This window comes from Myxocyprinus asiaticus, chromosome 45 (genome assembly GCF_019703515.2).
Source record: "Myxocyprinus asiaticus isolate MX2 ecotype Aquarium Trade chromosome 45, UBuf_Myxa_2, whole genome shotgun sequence".
In the NCBI taxonomy this organism is placed as follows: Eukaryota; Metazoa; Chordata; class Actinopteri; order Cypriniformes; family Catostomidae; genus Myxocyprinus; species Myxocyprinus asiaticus.
Window position 1 is genome coordinate 19,404,559 of NC_059388.1, and position 24,593 is coordinate 19,429,151.

The 24,593-nt window shown below is 40.1% G+C and overlaps 1 protein-coding gene across 2 annotated transcripts; it reads right to left on the reverse strand.

Moving 5' to 3' along the window:
* Nucleotides 1–1,394: 1,394 nt before the first annotated feature.
* LOC127434958 (contactin-1-like) lies at nucleotides 1,395–23,738 on the reverse strand. 2 transcript variants are annotated; one of them, XM_051688017.1, is made up of 24 exons: nucleotides 23,594–23,738; nucleotides 22,135–22,218; nucleotides 21,964–22,005; nucleotides 20,708–20,834; nucleotides 20,028–20,209; nucleotides 19,798–19,893; nucleotides 19,208–19,414; nucleotides 16,686–16,785; nucleotides 16,002–16,183; nucleotides 15,708–15,832; nucleotides 15,462–15,579; nucleotides 15,157–15,307; nucleotides 13,172–13,299; nucleotides 7,347–7,519; nucleotides 7,129–7,252; nucleotides 6,709–6,876; nucleotides 6,244–6,393; nucleotides 5,877–5,947; nucleotides 5,526–5,757; nucleotides 4,334–4,446; nucleotides 4,028–4,217; nucleotides 3,797–3,912; nucleotides 2,299–2,455; nucleotides 1,395–2,068 (listed from the first exon to the last, which is right to left on the reverse strand). In XM_051688017.1, the coding sequence occupies exons 2-24, from the start codon at nucleotides 22,187–22,189 to the stop codon at nucleotides 1,986–1,988; spliced, it is 3,090 nt and encodes a 1,029-aa protein (XP_051543977.1). In that variant the 5' UTR covers nucleotides 22,190–22,218; nucleotides 23,594–23,738; the 3' UTR covers nucleotides 1,395–1,985. The 2 variants fall into 2 exon arrangements, with proteins under 2 accessions (XP_051543977.1, XP_051543978.1); XM_051688018.1 differs by lacking the exon at nucleotides 23,594–23,738 and adding an exon at nucleotides 22,379–23,188.
* Between the last annotated feature and the right edge of the window lie 855 nt (nucleotides 23,739–24,593).

Sequence of the window (24,593 nt, forward strand, 5' to 3'; positions counted from 1 at the left end):
AACACTGAAGTCTTATGGATTACTTTTATGTGACCTTTATGTGATTTTTGGAGATTCAAATGTCTGGTCACTATTCACTTGTATGGACCTACTGAGCTGAGATATTCTTCTAAAAATCTCCATTTGTGTTCTGCAAAATAAAGAAAGTCATACATATCTGGGATGGTATGCGGGTGAGTAAATGATGAGAGAATTAAAATTTTTGGGTGAACTATCCCTTTAAGCACAAAGACAGCAATCAAACACCTAAGTCATTTATTAAATACTGATACAACATAAACACAAAAAGATTCAAACTCTCCTATCCATTATACTCAAAACACACAACTTGTAGGCAATAAATACACTCACAAACAAATGCATTTACAGTACAAACAATAATTGTGTTTTGCCTTTTTCCTTCATTCCCACACCAAGGGTGTCTGACTGTACAGTAAATGCCTAAAAATTACTAAGCAGCTCTCTTAACAAAAAACATCCTTATAAATGGTGTATTTAGAAGCACATTCTGATAATGAATTAAATTACTATGTTCTAAAAATGAAGACCTGTATGATTCGTTGATTCGTTGATCTTTATTTGGTGTACTTCAGGCAGGGCCGTAGCTAGTGGGGTGAAAGGTGGTAACGATTCTAGGGGCCCAAAGGTCCAGGGGGCCCCACAACAAATTCTAAACTGTATGTTTTAAGAGGAAAGGGGCCCAGAGCAATAAACAGTCAGGAGGCCCAGATTACCTTGCTACGGCCCTAATCTTATGCTGACATCTACTGGATAAATCCTATCATCAATACCTACCTCTCTTTTGGTGGTGGGTTAATATATATATATATATATATATATATATATATATATATATATATATATATATATATATATATATAAAATAATAATAATTAAAAAAATAAATATATATATATATATATATATATATATATATATATATATATATATATATATATATATATATACTGACACAATATAACGTGACTACTGTATTGTTTATAAAGGAACTAAACTCACTTGTTTGCAGTCCAACACGACATTCAGTACCACTACTGTATATATAATTCAGATAGCTGGTTTTCAAGGGGGAAATGCCCCTACAAAAATGTAACATGTAACATTTATAACATTAAAAAATGGAACCTAACAGTTTAGAATCATTCCTGTTCTTTTTTGTAATATATTTTAATGACAGTGGTGACCAGTACCAAGTTTTGTTTTGTTTTTTCATTGTAGTAACAATGACTGTAGTAACTATAGTATCAAGTGGGAAAATCATGATACTTTTTTGAAAAGGAATTAACATTTATTACTCTGATTAAAAGACTCAAATTAAATGATGTCACATTTTTGACTGGCTAGGAAGACTAAAGCAAGAGAAGCATTTTGTCTTGTGATGTTGCCAATGTTTATTGATAAAGAATACTTTACAAATGAAACAGCAGTGTGAACTTATATAAAAAACTTTATAAATCAAACACAGTGACAAAAGATCTGGAAACATAATTGAAAATATGTGCACAAACAAGTGTATTAACAATTACGTATTAATGCATCAATGAAAATGCGAACTCTTATTGGACAATAGTACAGTGCAGCAGTTGACATGGAAAATGATGATTGCCTAACACACAGATAACTTCTGTAATAATAACATATTTCTTATTTCTGAACAACTAATCATAAGTCATCAAAAAAATCACCATAACCTGCTAAAATACAGTATGTATTTTACAACTAAGTTTCATTAGTTGATTGAGGGCATTTAGCAAATCTAGAGTGTTAATACAAACAAATGATTTACTGTATATTCTGTGAATAGGTTTCCGAGATGCAGATTAAGACTTGTACTGAATCAAATGACATGTGGCCATTCCCAAACAGAGAACATAAATAAAACATAAAACTTAATCTGCTTCATGACAACAGTCCCTGTACACAAACTATATTAGTGGATTTCACTTAGTTGATAGTGAGTTTGCCTACAGGCCTAGATTCATCCAGCCCAGAGTCAGCAGAAGGAGCGAGGCCAAGCTGAGAGATCTGGCACAAAAAGCCGCTTTACCTGAACAGGAGCACAATTCAAACAATGGTAAGAAAGAGAGCTGCAAGAATAAGAGTTGCATTTGTGGAATTGTAAGTTGACTCTTAAACTGTATTAAAATGATCTGAGAATACTGAACATTATGAAAATTATGAACCAGTTTCAAATATCATTCGTGTCACCCTGTCGTAATCATCATCAGTCATATGAAAATAGAAAATCTCTACTCATTAGTGAAAAGATGTGTTCACCTTGAATTCTGATCTGTGATATGGGTCCATCGCCTCCCTCGCAGCGAGCTCGGACCTCGATGATGTAATCTCCAGTCTCTGGCATGGGGAAATCTATGTAGTGTTTACCTGTGGTGTAAAGCTTCCCATAACGCTCTCCTTCCTTCCGGAACAAAATCTGAGAGAAAGGTACAAATGGAGCTTCAACTCTTTCAGCTCACTTTAAGCTTATTTTTGTCTCTTTCAACACAAAGCTACAGATTACAAATTGCATCTCAGTTTCAATAAATGATATTTTTTGGACTGCGTACTGTAGTTTCTGTATTTTTTATCTCTTTCATTTCAAAATGCCAAGAAAAACTTTATTCCTCATCATATGACCCCTTTAAGTAAACTGCAAAAAAAGCTAAAAGGTGATTAAAAACAGATAAAACGGTGCACACAGTATAGTATAAAGAAATGTTAAAATAAGTTCGTTAAAAAATATATTGCAATAAAAAAAGCGAATTGGACCCGACAGGGGCTGTTCACACCGAATGCATATTTGCGACAGTTTGTGCTATTTTTCAGTTGTTTTTCTATGTAAATATGCACAAGATGGACATCTTTGACCATTGAGTAGTGTCGCGATGTATTTACAGCATCTCTAAAAAGCTTTTGCATTTTTTAGACACCTTTTCAAGTTAAAAACTACTACAACTTTTAAAAGTGTGTTTTAAAGGAATAGTTCACCCAGAAATGAAAATTCTCTCATCATTTACTCGCCCTCATCCTTTCAACCTTTCTTTGTTCTGCTGAAAACAAACGAAGATTTTTAGAATATTTCAGCTCTGTAGGTCCTCATAATGCAAGTGAATGGGTACCAACATTTTGAACCTCCAAAAAGCACATAAAGGCAGCGTAAAAGTAATCCATACGACTCCAGTGGTTAAATCTGTTTCTTCAGAAGCGATATGATAGGTGTGGGTGAGAAACAGATCAATATTTAAGTCCTTTTTTACTATAAATTCTCGAAGAATGCATCTCACCAAAAACAAAAGAAGAAGAATGTGAATGTGGAGATTTATAGTAAAAAAGGACTTAAATATTTATCTGTTTCCGACCCACACCTATCATATCGCTTCTGAAGATAAAAAATTAAGCACTGGAGTCAAGTGGATTACTTTTATGTTGCCTCTATGTGCTTTTTGACCTTCAAAGATTTGGTACCCATTTACTTGCATTGTATGGACCAATAGAGCTGAGATATTCTTCTTAAAATCTTTGTTTGTGTTCAGCAGAAGAAAGAAAGTCATATGGCATGAGGGTGAGTAAATTATAAGATAATTTTTATTTTTGGGTGAACTATCCCTTTCAGACACATGCATTCTGTTATATTAGATGTGCTGCGTTTTTTTTTTTTATAGCACAAGAACAAGTTTGGTATGAACAGCACCTTATTTGTCAGCTACCCTGATACCAACTATATTCTTCATTTAAATAGAGGTGCAAACACTAAATGTAATCACGACTGACTCACCTTATAACCCTCCACATAGGATTCATTCCAGTAGTTATAAATGTGATCCCAGTATAGATAAAGCCATTTGCGTGTAAAGCTGACGTATTTGTATACTCTCAAATGACGACTTGGGGCTGGAAAGATTATACACATACAATAAATAAGGCAAGTCAGTTTTCACCTGAACATGTAAGGCTTGCTTAATTACATCATGTGGGTGAATAATCTAGAGAAATTTAAGATTCTTACGTGGTCTCCTGGTGAACATCTCACAGTGCTCGCTGGGTGGTCCGAGTCCGGCACCGTTGAACGCTCGTACCTCTATAAGGTAGTGAGAGTCGGGACGCATGTTCTCCAGGCGGGTTTGGTTAACTGTTCTATGCACCAGGACTCGGCAGGCTGCAGCCTCATTATCATCATACTTCCTCCAGTAACGAATCTGGACATCAAAAGAAAAGATTTAAGGGTAAAAATTGCAACAATTTATTTCTATATTACAGGTTAGTACAGTTCTAAGAGCTCTGGACATGACCATTACATCCACTAAGGTCTCACCTGGTATCCATCGAGCCAGTTTGGAGGTGCCTGGTAGACTGGTAGCCACCAGACCAAAGCTTCTGTGGATGTGACTTGCCTGGCATACACATCTAAAGGAGCTTCAGTGGGTGCTTAGAGAGAAGTGTTAGGTGTTGGTTAAGAACTAATAAGTGCCAGGGGTAATTTAAAGCACTTCTTAGTCAAATTAAATGTTTTTTGGTCTTTTTAGATATGGTATTCATTAAGAGCTACATACAAAATGTAAAAAAAATAAATAAATAAATAAATAAATAAAAAAAACTCACTAACTAAACTCACTTGTTTGCAGTCCAACACGACATTCGATACCATTCAATAGACATTGGTGTTATTTCAGTTGTCAAGTTGTCTTTTTATTATTATGACAAACAAAATATAGGACCCTATACATCCCAAAACAAAACACAAAACAACCCCAATCAAAACACAACAAAACAAAACAAAATAAAACACAAAACAAAACACCCCCAATCAAAACACAACAAAACAAAATAAAACACAAAACAAAACAAAAACAAAACACTCCCAAACAAAACACAACAAAGCAAAACAAAATAAAACACAAAACAAAACAAAAACAAAACACCCCAAAACAAAACACAACAAAACAAAGCAAAACAAAAACACCCCAAACAAAAACACCCCAAACAAAACACAACAAAACAAAACAAAATAAAACACAAAACAAAAACAAAACACCCCCAAACAAAACACAACAAAACAAAACAAAATAAAACACAAAACAAAAACAAAACACCCCCAAAACAAAACAAAGCCAAACAAAGCAAAACAAAGCAAAACAAAACAAAACAAAACAAAACAAAACAAAACAAAACAAAAACACCTCAAACAAAACACAACAATACAAAATAAAACTAAACTAAACTAAACTAAACTAAACTAAACTAAAACCAAAACAAAACAAAACAAAACACAAAAAACAAAACACAAAAAACAAAACTAAACTAAACTAAACTAAACTAAAACCAAAACACAACAAAACAAAATAAAACTAAACTAAACTAAACTAAACTAAACTAAAACCAAAACAAAACAAAACAAAACAAAACAAAACAAAACAAAACAAAACAAAACAAAACAAAAACAAAAACAAATACAAAACACAATCAAATAAAAACCAAACAAAAAAGATAAAGGGATTAGCTCTCACCAAGTCTTGGAGAGTAGACCACTGTGATAAGACTGGAAGGTCCTTCTCCTTTGTTGTTGTAGGTGCTCACTTTCACCTGAATCTCAGTGTCTGGGGTCATGTTTTCTTTGTAGACATACCGTCTGGTCTCAGGATCCTCCACGGTCGACCATTTCCACTCATAATCCTCATGCTGCTTAAACGCCACGACATAGCCAAATTTTTTACCGAAGAAGTACTGAGGTTTCACAGGCTGAAACGGAGTGACAAACATGATGACATGACAAAAAAGCCATCATTGGCCACCAATCAAACTTCATAAAAATGTGGTATGTTTTAATAATATATATGCAGTACAATACGAACACCTACACTCCAGGTAACGATTAGCTCTCCACTTATTCCCACTTGGCCAATGACGTCAGAAGGAGCTACTGTGGGCCCTGAGACAAGAGAAGGCATGGTAAGAATTTATGTTCCCAAAAGAATACTGCAAGCAGGGATAAATGTATACAATCTAACATATATATATAAAAAAAAAAAAAAAATATATATATATATATATATATATATATATATATATATATATATATATATATTTTTTTTTTTTTTTTTTTTTTTATCTGTAATTTTACAGAAAATAGCTCACTTGTAAGGATTTTGAAATACTTTTATGAGACTTTTATGAGACTTGAATAAAACCTCATTGGAAACTGTAATTTTTCTAAATAAAACTCACTGGCATCCCATGTCTTGATTTTAATGGAGGGACGACTGCTTTCCCCAGCTCCAAATTCATTGATGGCATACACACGGAATTCATATTGCATCCAGGGGTAGAGGTCAAGCACAGTGGCTGACTCCGCTGACCCGTCCAAAAACACAGGAGCTGGGAAAACAATATTTGTTCACTTATAATGTTTGACTCTTTGGTATTACCAGGTTTAGAACTTTTAGGTTAAGGCTAGTAGAATTTGTTCATAAAATAAAATTGCATTCCACATCAAGATTCCATATATATAAAAACAATTGTGCTTGCTCTGGAAACAAACCATCCTATGAATTTTTCATTGATTGAATTCAAATTAAAATCAAATAAACTATATTTAAAATAGAATGAATTCTGTACTGTTCTAAAGTGTTCTTCAGAAAATTAGTTGGCAATGCTTAAAATGTATGTTTTGTCGCCCTCTGGTGGACTCACAGGTGGATGCAGTTTTCCAGTCCTCTGGGTCCAGGGCGTAAAAGTCTCGCGTCTGTATGACTTGTTGAATAAGGGGACTACCATGATCTGATCCTAGACTCCAGCGCACTTTTACAGATGTGTCTCCAATCTCTTCCACACGGACACCACCAGGAGGACCAGGCAAACCTGCATTAACAAAATCATGACATGATGCTAATCTCTGAAATATGCTGCTCCACCAAGATGTATAAATGAGATACAGATGTTTAAAACAGGAATATCCAACAAGAAACATTAACTGTTGCACAAACTCAATATTTAGTATGTAAAATACATCTTTTGGGAGAGTTGGTAGAGTATTGGCAGTTTGCAGAGTTGATGTAGTATTAGTGTGACTGACCTTACATAGTACACAGGTATTCATGACACATCACCAACCTTTGACAAAAACATCAGCTTCTGCAGTGGCATTGTCCACTATGGTCTGTGCTGTGCAGGTATAGCGTCCTGCATGTCTGACCTGAATATTCTTGATCAGCAGGTCTCCACTGTTCTCATGACCCTGTAGAAACACACACAAACAATGAAATTACATTAAAAATGTTTCCTGTATACTTCTCATCAGCAAAATATCTAGGATTCCCCTTTCTATATACCATGAGATGCTCGTAGTGCTCCCAGTCTGTGTAGAAGTTGATCAGGAAGGAGTCAACAGTCCAGATGAAGGTGATGTCCAGACTGGGGTCATAGGATGCAGAGCACCGTAAAACTGTACTGTCACCAACAACCACCTGAGTGTCTGATGGAGCCACCATGATCTTGGTGGCCTCTAGTCAATTAAACACATAGAAATTAATACAGTTACACTTATGAATAAACATGAACTTTGACTTAGTCATTCTTATACAAAGACATCATAACACAATGAAGTCTTGAGATATCCACTATGCAGAACATAATAATTATATTGACAATTACATGGTAACAATTTACTATAATGTTCCATTCGTCAACATTAGTTAATGCATTAGGTATCATGAACTAACAATGAACAATATATGTTTTACAGTTTTATTTATTATTTTTAGTTAATAATTATACAATTGTTCATTTTTAGCATTAATTACATTATACATTAATTAGGGTAAAATAACATGTGATCCAGGTGTTCCCTATCTGTCACTCACTCGACGTTGTGTCGATGTAGTGACACTAGGGGTCACACTTGGGAGCCCCAAACACCTCTGCTTTTTTTTTTTTTTTTTCACCCAATTTAGAATGCCTAATTCCCAGTGCGCTTTTAAGTCCTTGTGGTCACGTAGTGATTCACCTCAATCCGGGTGGCGGAGGATGAATCCCAGTTGCCTCCGCGTCTGAGACCATCAACCCGCACATCTTATCACATGGCTTGTTGAGCGCGTTGCCACGGAGAAATAGCGTGTGTGGAGGCTTCACAGATAAAGGCATCCGCGCTCAACTCACCACGCGCCCCACCAATAACGAACCACATTATAGCAACCACGAGGAGGTTACCCCATGTGACTCTACCCTCCCTAGCAACCAGGCCAATTTGGTTGCTTAGGAGACCTGGCTGGAGTCACTCAGCATGCACACCTCTGCTTTTTCGAAAAAAGGCCAATGAGAATTGGCGAGTGGAATTTGCATGCCACTCCCCCGAGCATACGGGTATAAAAGGAGATGGTATGCAATCACTCATTCAGATTTTCTCTTCGGAGTCAAGCGGTTGTATTCAGTGCACTGAATTCAATTCCCTCCAATGACGCACCTCAAAACTGTTGGATTTACGGCTCATTTCAGCAGCTTCTCCTCCTCCACACCCGTTGAGTGCAGAGAATGCCCCTGGGTGCTTCGGCAGAGCGAAAATAAGAGAGTATATTCTAAAAAAGTATATTTTAATTCACAAAAAGAGTGGCACACACAGAACGTCTTTTTAAAGATGCCTTTCCGTTTGTGTGTTATTCCTGGTTGCGGTCATTATCTCTCCGCTTCTGATGGCCACGATCGCTGTCTTATGTGTCTGGGCACTGCCCATGCGGAGACATCGTTCGTGGATGAGTCATGTCCTCATTGCGAGAACATGGCCATGGCAACGTTGCGGTCGCGGCTTGCTTTCGTAAGAAACATGAGGGTGGGGCCTCCGCCCCGCCGCGAGGCCCCACTCGCTGGTACGTCCTACATGATCATTCCCTTGGTCCCCCTCGCCGGGAGTTTGGGCGCGTGGCTCGTGCTTTCCAACCTGTCGCGATGGCTGACCCGGACTGTCCGACTCGGCTACGCGATTCAGTTCGTCAGGCACCCACCCAGGTTCAACGGCGTCCGCTTCACCTCGGTGAAGGGCAAGAACGGCGCTACCTTGCGTGCGGAGATCGCTACCCTTCTGCGCAAGGGCACGATAGAGCCTGTCCCTCCAGCCAAGATGAAGAAAGGGTTCTACAGCCCTTGCTTCATCGTACCGAAGAAAGGTGGTGGGTTGCGACCAATCCTGTACCTGCGAGTACTGAATCTCCCGTCCAAGATGCTGATGCAAAAACGCACTCTAACGAGTGTCCGGCATCAAGATTGGTTCACGGCGGTAGACCTGAAGGACGCATACTTCCACGTCTTGGTCTTACCTCGACACAGACCCTTCCCACGGTTTGCCTTTGAAGGACAGGCGTACCAGTACAAGGTCCTCCCCCTTGGCCTGTCCTTGTGCCCTCATATCTTCAAGAAGGTCGCAGAGGCAGCCCTTGCCCCGCTAAGGGAAGTGGGCTTACGCATCCTCAATTATCTCGATGACTGGCTAATCCTAGCTCACTCTCGAGAGTCGCTGTGCGCACACAGGGACCTCGTGCTCTGGCACCTCAGCCGACTGGGGCTTCGGGTCAACTGGGAAAAGAGCAAGCTCTCCCCGGTTCAGAGCATCTCTTTTCTCGGTTTGGAGTTGGACTCAGTCTCGATGACAGCGTGCCTCACAAACGAGAGCGTGCAGTCGGTACTGAACTGTCTGAAGGCGTTCAGACTGAGGACAGCTGTCCCACTGAAACTTTTTCAGAGGCTCCTAAAGGCATATGGCATCCTCAGCGGCAGCCACACCACTCGGGTTGATGCATATGAGACTGCTTCAGCACTGGCTTCAGACTCGAGTCCCAAGATGGGCATGGTGCCGCAGGACACATCGCGTGACCATCACGCCGATCTGTCGCCGCCTTTTCAGCCCTTGGATCGACCTTGCATTTCTACGGGCAGGGGTTGCCTTGGGCAGGTCTCCAGTCACGTCGTGGTTACAACAGACACCTACAAGATGGGCTGAGGCGCCGGATGCAATGGGCACACAGCCGCCGGCTCCTGGACTGGCCCGTGGCTGCATTGGCACATCAACTGCCTAGAGTTGTTGGCAGTACTGCTCACCCTGTGGAGGTTCTGGCCATTGATCCAGGACAAGCACGTGTTGGTCCGGACAGACAACACAGCGACGGTTGTGTACATCAACAGTCAAGGTGGTCTACACTCCCGTTGCATGTCACAACTCGCCCGCCGTCTCCTCCTCTGGAGTCAGCAGCGCCTCAAGTTGCTATGAGCCACTCACATCCCGGGCGACCTCAACACCGCAGCGGATGCACTGTCATGTCAGGTTACCCTCAGGGGAGAGTGAAGACTCCACCCTCAGGTGGTCCAGCTAATTTGGAGTCGATTCGGTCGAGCACAGGTAGACCTGTTTGCTTCCCACTGCCCGCTTTGGTACGCCTTGACCGAGGCACCCCTCGGTATAGATGCTCTGGCACACAGCTGGCCCCCTGGACTATGCAAATATGCGTTTCCCCCAGTGAGCCTACTTGCACAGACTCTGTGCAAGGTCAGGGAGGATGAGGAGCAGGTTGTCCTAGTAGCAACCTACTGGCCCATCCAGACAAGGTTCTCGGATCTCACGCTCCTCGCAACGCCCCCCTCCCGACGAATTCCCGGGGACGAAGGACCTTCTTTCTCAGGGACGGGGCACCATCTGGCACCCGCGACCAGACCTCTGGAATCTACTACGTCTGACTCCTGGACGGGACACAGAAGACCTAAGTGGCATACCACCCGCGGTGGTAGATACGATCACTCAGGGTAGGGCTCCCTCTACGAGGTGCCTGTATGCCTTGAAGTGGTGTCTGTTCACTAAGTGGTGTTCTTCCCGATGCGAGACACCAGAGATGCGCAGTTGGATCGGTGCTTTCCTTCCTGCAGGAGAGGCTGGAGGGGTGGTAGTCCCCCTCCACCTTGAAGGTGTATGTAGCTGCTATTTCAGCTCATCACGATGCAGTAGATGGTAAGTACATGGGGAAGCACGACTTGATCATCAGGTTCCTGAGAGGCACTAGGAGGTTGAATCCCTCCAGACCGTGCCTCATCCCCTCGTGGGACCTCTCTGTAGTCCTTCGGGGTCTACAGGGAGCTCTCTTTGAGCCCTTGGAGTCAGCTGAGCTTAAGGCACTCTCTTTGAAGACTGCCCTCCTGACTGCGCTCACTTCCATCAAAAGGGTAGGGGACCTGCAGGCATTCTCTGTCAGCGAATCATGCCTGGAGTTCAGTCCAGATTACTCTCACGTGATCCTGAGACCCCGACCAGGCTATGTGCCCAAGGTTCCCACAACCCCTTTTAGGGATCAGGTGGTGAACCTGCAAGCGCTTCCCCAGGAGGAGGCAGACCCAGCCTTCACGTTGCTGTGTCCGGTGCGAGCTTTACACATCTATTTGGATCGCACGCAGAGCCTTAGAAGCTCCGAGCAGCTCTTTGTCTGCTTTGGTGGACAGCGGAAAGGAAGCGCTATCACCAAACAGAGGGTCTCCACTGTGTCATTAACGCCATCATGATGGCATATCAGGCTCAGGACGTGCCACCCCCTGCGGGGTTATGAGCCCACTCTACCAGGAGTGTGGCCCCCTCCTGGGCCCTGGCCAGTGGCGCCTCTTTGGCAGAAATCTGCAGAGCAGCAGGCTGGGCAACACCCAACAACTTTGCGAGGTTCTACAATCTCCGGGTTGATCCGGTCTCATCCCGTGTATTGGCAGGCACGAGCAGGTAAGTTCCGGGACAGCTGGCCGGGTGTACCTCTTGTGCATAGCGCCTTTCCCCTCCCTTGAGTTGAAGACGTACGCTCTTGACTCCCAGTTGTATTCACAGACTGTGATCCATGGATGACTTTCCTCCTTAGCCCTCTGGCAGTTGAGTTTACGGAGAAACTTGCTGACCGGCCCAGTATGTGCGCTAATGAGTCCCTGTAATGAGGTAGGTGCTCCACATGTGCTGGTTCCCCTAAGGTGACCCTATGTGATATCTTCCGCAAATTCGTTTCCCCGTCAGCAAACTGCATCTTCCTTGGGCAGAGGCCCCTCTGCCTCCGGTCGCCATGCTCTGTAGAAACTCCTCCCCCTTCGGGTAGGACCTACCATGGGACCTCTCCACATGACATACTTCCAACAAGACTCGGTAAGACCATGTGATGTATTCCACTCAAAATACCCCCCATCATTTTGGGTGGGGTGTGGTCTCTGCAGTGTCTTCCCCTTGGAGGGACACCCCCCGACACAGACACTTATGGCTCCCAGTCAGTTAACAAATTCCACTCTTTTTGGGGAGAAATATAGGGAAAAAGTCCTCGGCTGGGCTAGCCTGTCCCTATAGTTGGGCAGTCGACTTGTTCCTGATGGACCATTCAACGCTCATAAGAGCGTTGGGGGAGGTTACGTGACGGCCTGGTGCGCTGGCTATGAGGCACACAGCGGTCTGCCCGTCACACACCGCCAGTTCATGCAACACAGTTCAGATAGTTGTGACGTTTTGCATAGGGACCCCTAGTGTCACTACATCGACACAACGTCGAGTGAGTGACAGATAGGGAAAGTCATGGTTACTTTCGTAACCTCCGTTCCCTGATGGAGGGAACAAGACGTTGTGTCCCTCCTGCCACAACGCTGAACTACCCACTGAAATGGCCGGGACCTGGTCTCGGCTCCTCAGCACAAAACCTGAATGAGTGGTTGCATACCAGCTCCTTTCATACCCGTATGTCCGGGGGAGTGGCATGCAAATTCCACTCGCCAATTCTCATTGGCCTTTTTTCAAAAAAGCAGAGGTGTTTGGGGCTCCCAAGAGTGACCCCTATTGTCACTACATCGACACAACGTCTCATTCCCTCCATCAGGGAACGGATGTTACGAAAGTAACCATGACATTATTTAGTCTTACAGAGCTCATATTTCATCTAGATCCCTGAATACTGCATTCATCCAACAATTTGAAATAATTTCCTGCCATGGGTTTTTGTTGTTGTTGCTCTGTAACATTTTCACACAAAAAAAATATATGCCATTAGTTATTTTTACAGTACCTTTTTTGTGCTGTAATTTTGCCTAAACTCCTTTTTTTAATCTGTATATTTATAAAACAAAAACAAAAAATGCATGGGCATGTGAGAAGATTTGAATGCTGTCTGACCAGTGATAGTGAGGGTGCCCGTGCTGTTGGATTTGCCACGGTCATTCTCAGCATAGCAGGTGTATGAGCCCTCATCACTTTTTGATGCGTTTAGAATCTCCAAACTACCATCCTCCCAAATTAACATCCTGCAAAATAGGGACGAGGAGACATGTTGATTATGTAATGTCTCTCTCAGCACAGAACTGTGGCAAAACGACTGATGTCATCTGTAGCATGTGTACATCTTTGCAACATGAACACAATCCTGAAACTGAGCATTATGATCTTAAATACTTTTAGTAAATACAGTGCATTTGAATTTATAGAGACATAGTACAAGAGTGTGTTTTAAACCCACAATACAAATAATGCTTTAACCTCATGCGACCCCACATACACATGCTTGTATGTTGTATTTTGGCTTCGCCCTACGTAACGCATAATTTAAAATGAATTTAAACTGACTGAATACTGTTCACAACACTTTAGACTGTCACAAAAGCATGGCGTCGATGTCCTAGAAGTGCTTCCATGGGGCCTTGGTAGCTCAGCGAGTATTGAGGCTGACTACCACCCCTGGAGTCGTGAGTTCGAATCCAGGGTGTGCTGAGTGACTCCAGCCAGGTCTCCTAAGCAACCAAATTGTCCCCATTGCTAGGGAGGGTAGAGTCACATGGGGTAACCTCCTCGTGGTTGCGATTAGTGGTACTCAGTCTCAATGGGGCACGTGGTAAGTTGTGTGTGGATTGCGGAGGGTAGCATGAGCCAACACATGCTGTGAGTCTCCGCAGTGTCATGCACAGTGAGCCACGTGATAAGATGTGTGGAAAATAATAATAATAAAGTGCTTCCATGGGCACAGAGCTACCAAAAGTGCCTCTGGTAAGAAACCTCTTTAATTTTTTTATTGAAACCTGATTGGGTGTAAAGAGTAGCATCTCTAGTTTCGTTTGATATGCCGCTTTAAAAAATTCATTCATTTTTCGCACGTAAGCGTGATGATAAACATGATGTACACATACATGTATTGTGGGACATTATTCCCACAAAAGTTGAAAAAACATTTGTCCACATTAACAAATATGTGGGTTATTTCCCTTCATTTTAATATAAATCTTGTTATAATTTATTTTGTAATCATTGTACAATATGGTTCTATTCATTAACATTAGTAAATGCATTCCTATATTCACTGTGCATTTTCACATTGAGAATCAATTAGTTCATCCAAAAGCTGAAAAATGTAGCTTTCAGTTACTTTATATGGAGTTAGGATGAAAATAAGGTGCATTTCAAACTATTCTGAGACCAGTGAGACAGACAGAACACTGGAGTCAATGACTAAATAAGGAGCAAGGCAACAAGGGGACATCCTGTACTGTAACTTTCTATGCAGCTAAATACATTACCTCTTACAATCCGACAAACATTTCAGTTTCAAGCTGCAGATGATATTTGGACCACTCAACATGTTTGGCAGACATGGGACAATGGTAATCAGTACATAGATTCAGAATTTATAATGCTAAATTTTATTTTAACATGGTTGGCAGTGATTGGATGATGCTGGCCATTACTTTGAAACAGAATTAATTATTCAGCTTTACAGAAAATGAACTTTATTGTCTGTAATGTCTCAAAAACATGAATAACCAGCACTCCTGGAAACAAACAATTTGATGAAAAAAATCTGGGTATTATTTAAAATGTCACAACTTAATCCCACTGTCCATCAATGTGTACATCAATTTTTAGAAAATCTATTTGCTCTAAAAAAAATAAAAAAATAAAAATAAAAATGTTTTTTTGCTTGTTTATCAGGTGCTACTAGTTACAAATCAAAAAGAGAAATGAAAAAATGCACACAGCATTCACACTCGGGTTTCAAAAGGTTAATATAAATCCTAATTTACAGTATGTTGTGCTAAATTAAATTCTGTTCTTTTGTATATGTGAAATTCTGGTCTGAAATGTTCTAAGGATTGAATGGATTACTGACTAACCGTGAAGAGTTGGTCAGCAGTTCAGAGCCTCGTTTCCAGATAAACTTGGGTTTAGGAGCAGCACGAGGTTGACACTCTATCACCACACGTCCATTTTCAGCCCCTAGCAGAACTTTCTTCACTGGATTATAAATGAACGTTGGTGCACAGGCTGTGAATAGACCATTTAAAACACAAGACTTGGATTTTGAACAACAAAGAACACTGTATATCAAAACATTTTATTTACGGTCCTTTAATTTAATTAGTCCAGTGGCCCACAAGAGTTGCAAAAAATGACTGGAAAAAAGCATTGAAGATCTCACAGACAACCCGTAGCTCCGCGTTGGCATAGATGGTGCCCCATTCATTCTCCGCAATACACTGATACATTCCAGAGTCCTCAAACGTGAGACTGGAGAACTTCAGCTCCCCTTTACCATACTTGTGATGAGACAAAAGACAGCAGAACAAACATAATTTATCTATTAGCATTGTTCACAGTGTAAAATGATCTGAACAACTTGAAGTTTTCAGTGTGTTTTTTCCACAACAAATAAAACAGTATTAACTGAGTAGCCATCCTTCAGCCAGCGTATCCATGGTAATGGCTTCCCCACAGCAACGCATCTCAGTGTGAGCTCGCTGCCAACATCTTTCTCTGTGTCATTGATGTGCTCCGCCCATTCTGGGGCACCTGAAGAGAGATCAAATTATCAACTGATTATTTTAAAAGAGCTAGAATTCTCTCTGATGTTACACTTGATATTTCAATCTGAATTTTCAGAAGAAATAATATAAAATAAAGAGACAGAACTAAACCAGAGTTAGCTTTTCCATCTATTAAACGTTTGATTTTGTGCTACCTTCCACATAGAGCCACTGCCGATACCAGTCCATCCCCTTAACATTGAGCGTCTCACACTCGTAGCTGCCCTCGTCCTCATACTGCACATTAATCAGGTGCAGCAAAGCTCCATTCATGCTGACCTCATAGTTAGGTGGAAGATCAGCATCTAACTTCCTCCAGCGAATGTGTGGGAGTGGACTGAAAGGTAAATAATGAGTTTAAATGAAGGAACAACCAAACAAATCTAATGCTGTTTTGAGGAAACACTTTGTTGACTGTGAACCTGATTGTGGGGACACAATCACTTCACTAACAAAACATGATGATGAATCATTATGGTTTCATGGACTTGTACAATTGTTAAGCCATGAGATTTTTTAAAATACAGTATCTTGGAGTAGCATGTAAATAACAGGTAAATTATGCTGCACTTACAAAAATGTGCCAAAAGGAACCATGGTACTACCATGCTTTTTTAATTTATTTTTTTTATTTTTTATTTACCATGGTATTCTTGAAAGTGTCTTGGGGTACCATGTAAATACAATGGTCAGCATATTTCAGTACTAAGGTATATATCAGAGTACAATGGTATTACTTTCTGATGCAATCCCTGTACCATGGTTCTGCCACTGTACCTTTTTTAAGGTTTGTTTTAAATTGCATCCTATATGAACAGCTTTTGCTTTTGTTAACTCACTTTCCAAGGGCAAAGCACTCCAGCGTGATGTTCTGTGCCACCAAAGCATAGGTCTTGGGAAATTTAACACGAATATCAGCAGGATATCTCTTTACCTCCTCTGTGTAAAAGGCAGAGACGAAAAGGTAGGAAATAATTTACTTTTATTTTTCTGAAATAGTTTTGCATGCCTTAGCAATGTGTTTTGCATTCCCTCGCAATCGTTTGCATTCCCTTGAAATATGTTTTGCATGCCCTAAATAATTTTACCATGGTACTACTACAGTAAACATATTTTAGCCTTGATATTCATAGTGAAACCACAGTAATAATACGGGAAAATGAAAACTATGTAAATAAATATTCTAATTTTGTGGTTATAATGGTTTTACTACAAATACCATTAACCAAGGTTAATCTATAGTAAAACCACTGTTAGTATATGGATACAGTATACTGTATTATTACCATTTTTCATTGTTACAACAATATTACTATTGTAAATCCATGGTTTCTGCCAAAAAACAAACAAAAGCAAAAAAACATGGTTAGCCTGGTGTGCAGGACCACGCAGTTGGCACAAAGTGGCTGCATGATAGAATTGCAAATTAAATTCAGAGGGAATTGAGATGTTTTATTTATTATATTGTGCACTTGCAATAGGCCTGCTGCCAACATGGTATATATAGATAAGTCTTCACTGACCTTGCAGCTTGCACCTCAACCCACAGATTTGTGTAAATGAAAAATTGAAAACTTACTTATGATGAACAAAGCATTGATTGTGTAAAAATAATAGATCGTACTGCACAAGTAATAATAATAAAAATATGTGTAGTTAATTAGTTTGATTAGGAGAATAACTTTAAACCTTCCCAGTGAGTTAATGTATTCATAAAGTTTTGTGCCAAACTATAATAAACTTGACGAGAGGACAATGACAAGAGACACTACACGGTCACATTTCAGCACTCCCACAGGGACAGCGAGTTATTGCTATATTCGCCGGGGTGGGGTGGGGGTGGGGGGGGGTTTGGCCATACCCTAGGTTTTTATGAAATGCCGTCGCTGTTGTGGAGAACGCAAAACTTATTGAGAGGGAATGCAAACTATTGCAAGGGAATGCAAAACTTTTTGCGAGGGAATGCAAACTGTTGCGAGGGAACGCAAAACTTATTGCAAGGGTTCACAAACTATTGCGAAGGAACGCAAAACTTAATGCTAGGGAACACAAACTATTGCAAGGGAATGCAAAACTTATTGCGAGGGAATGCAAACTGTTGCGAGGGAACACAAAACTTATTGCGAGGTAACGAAAACTATTGCGAAGGAATGCAAAACTAAATGCTAGGGAACACAAACTATTGCGAGGGAATGCAAAACTTATTGCGAAGGCACGCAAACTATTGCAAGGGAATGCAAAAATTATTGCAAGAGAACGCAAACTATTGCGAGGGAATACAAAACTTATTGCAAAGATAAGCAAATGTGGAGTGGGACGTGGTCGTGTGTCTGTCACTAGGGAGAGAGGAAGTGGTAAGGACCATCACCTGGTGATTAATGATGCGTAACACCTGTTTCTCGTTACAGTGTCGATGGAGTTGGGCTTGAAAAGGCTGCCGAGAACGCCAGTGAGGCAGAGAGAGTTGCATGAAGCTGAAAAGCCACGTCTGTATCTGAAAGCCTGTTTAGTGTTGCATATAGCTGAAAAGACTGCTCTTTGTTTATGAAGCTGAAAAGCCTATACTTTGTCTGTGAAGCTGAACGCTTGAATTAAAGCTGATTTACCTGGACTGCCAACCCTCTTCCTTCCTGTTGGAACCTTTACAGCAAACTATTGCAAGGTAATGCAAACTATTGAGAGGAAACGCAATTTATTGAAAAGGAACGTAAAACTTATTCCAAGGGAATGCAAACTATTGCATGGGAATGCAAAACTTATTGCGAGGGAACAAAAACTATTGCAAGGGAATGCAAAACTTATTGTGTGGGTTCACAAACTATTGCGAAGGAATGCAAAACTTATTGCGAGGGAACGAAAACTATTGCGAAGGAACACAAAACTTAATGCTAGGAAACCAAACTATTGCGAGGGAATGCAAAACGCATTGTGAGGGAATGCAACCTATTGCAAAGAAACGCAAAACTTATTGCAAGGAAATGCAAACTATTGTGAGGGAATGCAGAACTTACTGCAAAGGTACGCAAACTATTGCAAGGCAATGCAAACTATTAGGAGGGAATGCAAACTATTGCAAAGGAACATAAAACTTATTAAAAGGGAATGCAAACTATTGAGAAGGAACGCAAAACTTATTGCGAAGGTACACAAACTATTACGAGGGAACGCAACTATTGCGATGGAACACAAACTATTGTGCGGGAACGCAAAACTTATTGTTAGTGCACACAAAACTATTTCAGAAAACAATTCCCACCCTGTCTGCTAAAGGGCTCAGTTATGAGGAAACAGCTGCACATTTGTTAAAATTCCTTTTAACAAAAAAATCTTGTTATTCAAGATTTCATTTAGATGAACTCACTCTCTATTTGTGGAATCAGAGTTATAGGCATGCTGAAAACACTCTTGCCGATGGTGGGGCTTGACACAAAACAAGAGTAATTCCCAACATCAGAGGCCTCAACTTTAGCGATGTACAGATTCCCAGTGGACTGAGACACAAAACGCCTCTGGTCGGGGTTGATGAAGTTGGGGAAATCATTGTAGATCCAGCGAAACATCACCTCACCTGAGAGAAAAACAAAACGATTCATGAGACATGACAGTTGCGTTGCTGGAAGGACAGTTTTATGCCACTCACATAAATCAAAACAGTGCCCTTTTGGCCTTTAGACCAGCAAAGAATCACAAATGTTTCTCAATTAGAAAAAAGGTTTAGAGTAAGAGGAAAAGGTATGTGATTTGATTAGTGTTTAAGCAGACTTTTATGACCAATTCATGTAGAAATCCAGGTACATTCATAGTTTTTTTTTTCTTTCTGAAACTGTATAAATATTCTACTAAGGGCACTACTAAGTAAAACAAATCACTGAAGTTTTGGTACTACTTTGTTAAACCAGGTTGTACAGTAGGGATGCATGCAGAACAGCTATGTATGAACCTAGGTCTTACTTGGATAGCGAGATGGAGGGGAACACAGCAGCACCGCCCCCTGCCCCTCCTTCACATTCACTGGCTCTCTCTCATCTGTGGGGAACTGATTCAGGTCTGCAGACAGAAAATAAGGAGAGAAGATTCGAGGGAAAAGCAGGAGAGGATGATATTCCGCACAATCTCAGTAATAGATTATGGTTGAACTCAACACATTTTTGTCTATATAAACAGTCCTATCTGTCACATACATCCAAACGTGACAGTGGCCTCCTTGCTGATGACAGTGCCATACACATTCTTGGCCACACACACATATTTCCCAGCATGCTTTCCCTTGTCTGGGTTGGTGATGACCAGGTTTCCCCCCACCAGGCTGAAGTGCTCATCAGGCTGCTCCATCAGTTTAATTTCCCAATTGTTCAACCACCATCTGAGAAAAAAACATGATTTTTTTTTTTTTTTTTAACCAAAATAGTCTTTTGAGGAATCACTAGCAATACGTTACAATAAGGTTAATTTGTTAATATTAATTAACAACATCAGTTAACATGAACTAACAATTAACAACGTTTTTACAGCAATTATTAATCTTGGTTAATGTTAATTTCAACATAAAGTAATACATTTTTAAAATCAAAAGTAGTATATGTTAAGTTAATTAGTTAATGCACTATGAACTAACAATGATATTTGTATTAACTAACATTAAAAAGGATTAATAAATGCTGTAAAAATATAGTTTACTGTTATTTTATGATATCTAATGCATTAACTAATGTAAACGAATGGAATTATTGTAAAGTAATACTGAATAATTTCTCACAGATTCCTTGTGCAAGAGCCAACTATTTAATTTATGAGTCCCTGTAATAGTGTACTGTTAGTAATAGTAGATACAAAGACAAATGGATAAAAATAGAGAAATTACTTGATATAGGCTGGTGGGTTGGCCCGCACCCTGCAGTTCATGGAGATTTTGTTCTCTGGAGAATCCTCTGCGTACACTGTGTCCAAAGGCTCCTCTTCAAATATAGGCCCAAAACCTGTGGCCTCCTCTGATGAACAATACCGTGATCTAGCATTATTGTCAATCTACAGAAACCTATCAATATGCAGACAGAATTGCATGCTATAGCCTAATATTTTTATGCTATTGCATGAAAAAAGCTCAAATAAAACATACAAATCTATTATTGTTATTCTTCTTATTATAAAATATTATGTATTATTATTAATTAATGAATAATAATAATAATAATAATAATATATTCTTCATATACAGGATATGAGGGACTTAAAGGTGGTTTTCAAACTGGGCACGTTTGCTGCGGTCCGAATCTGAGTGCGATTTCAAGATTTTGAGCGAAGGTTTCAGCGTAGATTGTATGTGTTTTCGGCTCATATCAGCGTGGATTGCACAATACGATTCAAGCTTTGCAAAGGAACTATTATTAAAAGATGGGGCAGTTAAAATTAGACCACAAAACCGTAACCAATTCCATTCATGACTGTTTGATAATTTATGATGTGCTTGAGTGAACAGTTTGATTAATTCAGATGAAATGTGTTGGGTGTACGTTATGTGTTGACCTGGAAATGTAATTTTATAATGTTTTGTGAAATTGTTCATTTTCTTCAGATTGAGCTTCAAATATGGCTGTACTTGAGGGGCTGAACGATGTTAGCCAATCACAACAGTGGGCATTTACGTTGAAGTCTTAAAGGGCCAGACAGTTTAAAACTGAGCGTTTTCAGACAGAGGGCCAGAGACAGGGTGGAAAATTATTATTATAATTATTATATATGACTAAATTATGACTGACTGTTTTGGTCCAAAGAAATAATCACTATCATTAAAAGTTGACCTCAGGGAAGATAATAAAATTATTTAAAAAAAAAGAGTATGTCATGATGACCCCTTTAAAATCGGCAAAAACGCATGCATAAGTTATTTTAATTCCTGAACAAGTGCAGACCCGGGTACAGGTTGCTTCTTTACTCATGAAAACTGTGCCACAGTTCCATTGCAACAAGCTCAGACCAACTCCTACAGGTAGACTCGAGTTTGGTACCACGGTCTGCAAACCAGCTTTCATATTACCAATTTTTCATGCAAACCGTGCTCTGTTTCGGACTAAACTGCCAGTGTGAAAGCCCCCAAAGACAGAGATGCGTCTGACTTACTGTCAAAGATTCTGGGTTCAAAGATCCTGGGCTTAATTGCAGCTGAAAACAGTTCAACAATCATCATTTTAACAGTGCTTGAAATTTTAAATTTGACATTTTGGTGGAGAATAATCCATAAAACAGCATTATTTTACATGTTTACTTTAAAAAGTACTTTAAAGTACTCACCAGCTGATAAGAAGAGAGTGGCGAGGATACAACGAAACATGGCTGAGGTTACCATCTTGATGATTTAACAGTTAAAAACCAGGCCTGTGAAAAAAAAAAGAAACAACATGAAAGAGGGAGAGAGTGAGAGTGTGTGTGAATAAAGTGCTGTCTAGCTGCAGTGTTGAGTAATGGCGGCTACATAGTCCAGACTCCCGCTCTGCACCATGTGATATCAGCCTGTGTCTAAAAGAGCGACACTAACCATTTATCACATCCTGACTCAGCAATTTGTGACATCTCTCTCGCTCTCACACAGATATACATAAACTCCTAACACACACGTTGTATGTAGAATGTTTCCCTATATGCTTAGGGAAACATCTGTCTGCGGAAAATAACATACAAAAGATGGAAACAGAAACAGAGAAAGTAAATCTAATCCTTAGAGTATGCCTTGCGTCAGCATAGCTGAGTATGCATTACTGAGTATAAGAATGCAGTCTTAGAGATGGAGTCTTGCTGATACCCTCCTTGTCCTTGCTAACACATGCAGCATCTCTTATCTGCCTGCGCTGCACTTTTATACATTAACCCTTGCTGCCCACTGATGTGCCCATTTATTGTGAATCTTCAGGATTTGGCTATGTCTGTTACACATATGCAATTTCCTAGGCCATCCATATGACTGTCCACCATGCAAGTCATGCACATGTGGTCTAATTCTATTCAGGGTATTTTCATCCATTTGTAATTATAATCTTATTGCATCTTCTGATCTGCTGTCTGCTTCAGTCCTGCATACTCGGATTTAGGTCACGGCTCACTGTAAACTCATGCTCAGGGTGTGGCAGTAAAAAATCAGCTGACTCAAAATAATCTTCAAACACAGGGTGAAATACCATTTGCCTTTTCATTTTAGGTAGGCCTATTTGAATAATAAAAACATAAAGATAAAAGATGGATGTGTAATATCTATTTCCAGACAAAAATATTATGCAGTCTCAAGAGGAAACTTAAAAAAGTCTATGATCTTGTCAACCCATTATAACTCTATATAGTCACAAAACAATAGCAATCTAATTAACTGCGTAACTGGTGGCAACTGTCCACTAGCGCCACCCACTGACATTACACTGTTATTACAATCTCCATCCTTCTTGTTACCGGGCGACCGAGGATGAACTTCTGTCCCGTTTCAACTTTAGACAAGTAAATATCCTGTCGCATATGTGCATATATGTATGGTTAATCATTCCACTATGCAATCCTATCACTCTTTGTGAAAATGAATCCTGCAATTTTGATGTTGACATCAACTATGACCAGACTAATCCACCCTGTTCCTCTGCATTGCGGTATATGGCCAAACTCGTCGGAACACCCTCCTCATCCTAGAATAGAATAGTCTCCGAAAGGTCTTAGAGCCCTTATATTTTCATCAGAATAACGCAAGGTCATACATATGAAGTAAACTTACCGAGAGCATGGGTGAAACGCCAGAGAATCCTCCCCAAAACCCCCCACACCTGGACCAGAACCGCCGCAGCAGAGACAGACGGCGCGCGTGCGGCACCAGTCTGCTATTGGCCGAGCGCGGATTCTGCGCGAGCCAGCATCCTATTGGACTGAGTGATGCTCTCTGTGTCCATGTGCTACTGCAGTGGATCTAAACTTGTCAAGGTGATTTTGTTATGGTAGCTGAGTGTCAGTTGATTTCAAAATGTTCAACAAAGAGGCGCAGTTGATATCTGATAATGTTTAGGGGAATGAAAGGATAAGCCATACACATCTGTTCAAATCCAGTGGATTAAATTCTTACACTGCAGGAGGAGGGAGAAATAGATTATGTGTTGTTTATTAAGAGAAACAGAAATTTCTGCTTAAAGTCCTGTGCATATGGAAGGGTGCCACTTACAGTGTTTTTGATTGTCTTAAATATTTTCTTTGGTCATTGAGAACAGACTTTGCATGTTTTTGTTTTTCTCTCTGATACTCAGTATTCAGAAAAAAATCCAAACTCTGAGAATCAATCTAATTGGATAAAAAGGCAGAATGATGGGCGAACATCAGCACAGCTATGGGAAGAGGCTTTACTCTTCAAGACAGCTGCACAGGGATAATTTATGCATAATACTTGTACAAACTTACCCATGCATTTTAACATACACTTCTTATATTTATGTTGAACATACTTAAAGGAATATTCCGGGTTCAATACATGATAAGCTCAGTCGACAGCATTTGTGGCATAATGTTGATTATCACCAAAAAAATTATTTCGAGTCATCCCTCCTTTTCTTACATTTTTGTAATTTATTTTTTTTAAATCAGGTTTACAGTAAGGCACTTACAATGGAAGTGAATGGGACCAATTTTTGGAGGGTTTAAAGTCAGAAATATGAATCTTATAATTTTATAAAAACACTTACATTGATTTTTCTGTTGACACTTGTGTATTATTTGAGCTGTAAACTGTA

Coding starts and splice junctions, on each gene's coding strand:
- LOC127434958 (XM_051688017.1), bottom strand. CDS start 22,189: ATGGTAACCTCAGCCATGTTTCGTTGTATCCTCGCCACTCTCTTCTTA. Junction 20,835..21,963: donor TGAACCCAGAATCTTTGACA/GTAAGTCAGACG, acceptor ATTGTTCATCAG/AGGAGGCCACAGGTTTTGGG. Junction 13,300..15,156: donor CTGCTGACCAACTCTTCACG/GTTAGTCAGTAA, acceptor CCTATTTTGCAG/GATGTTAATTTGGGAGGATG.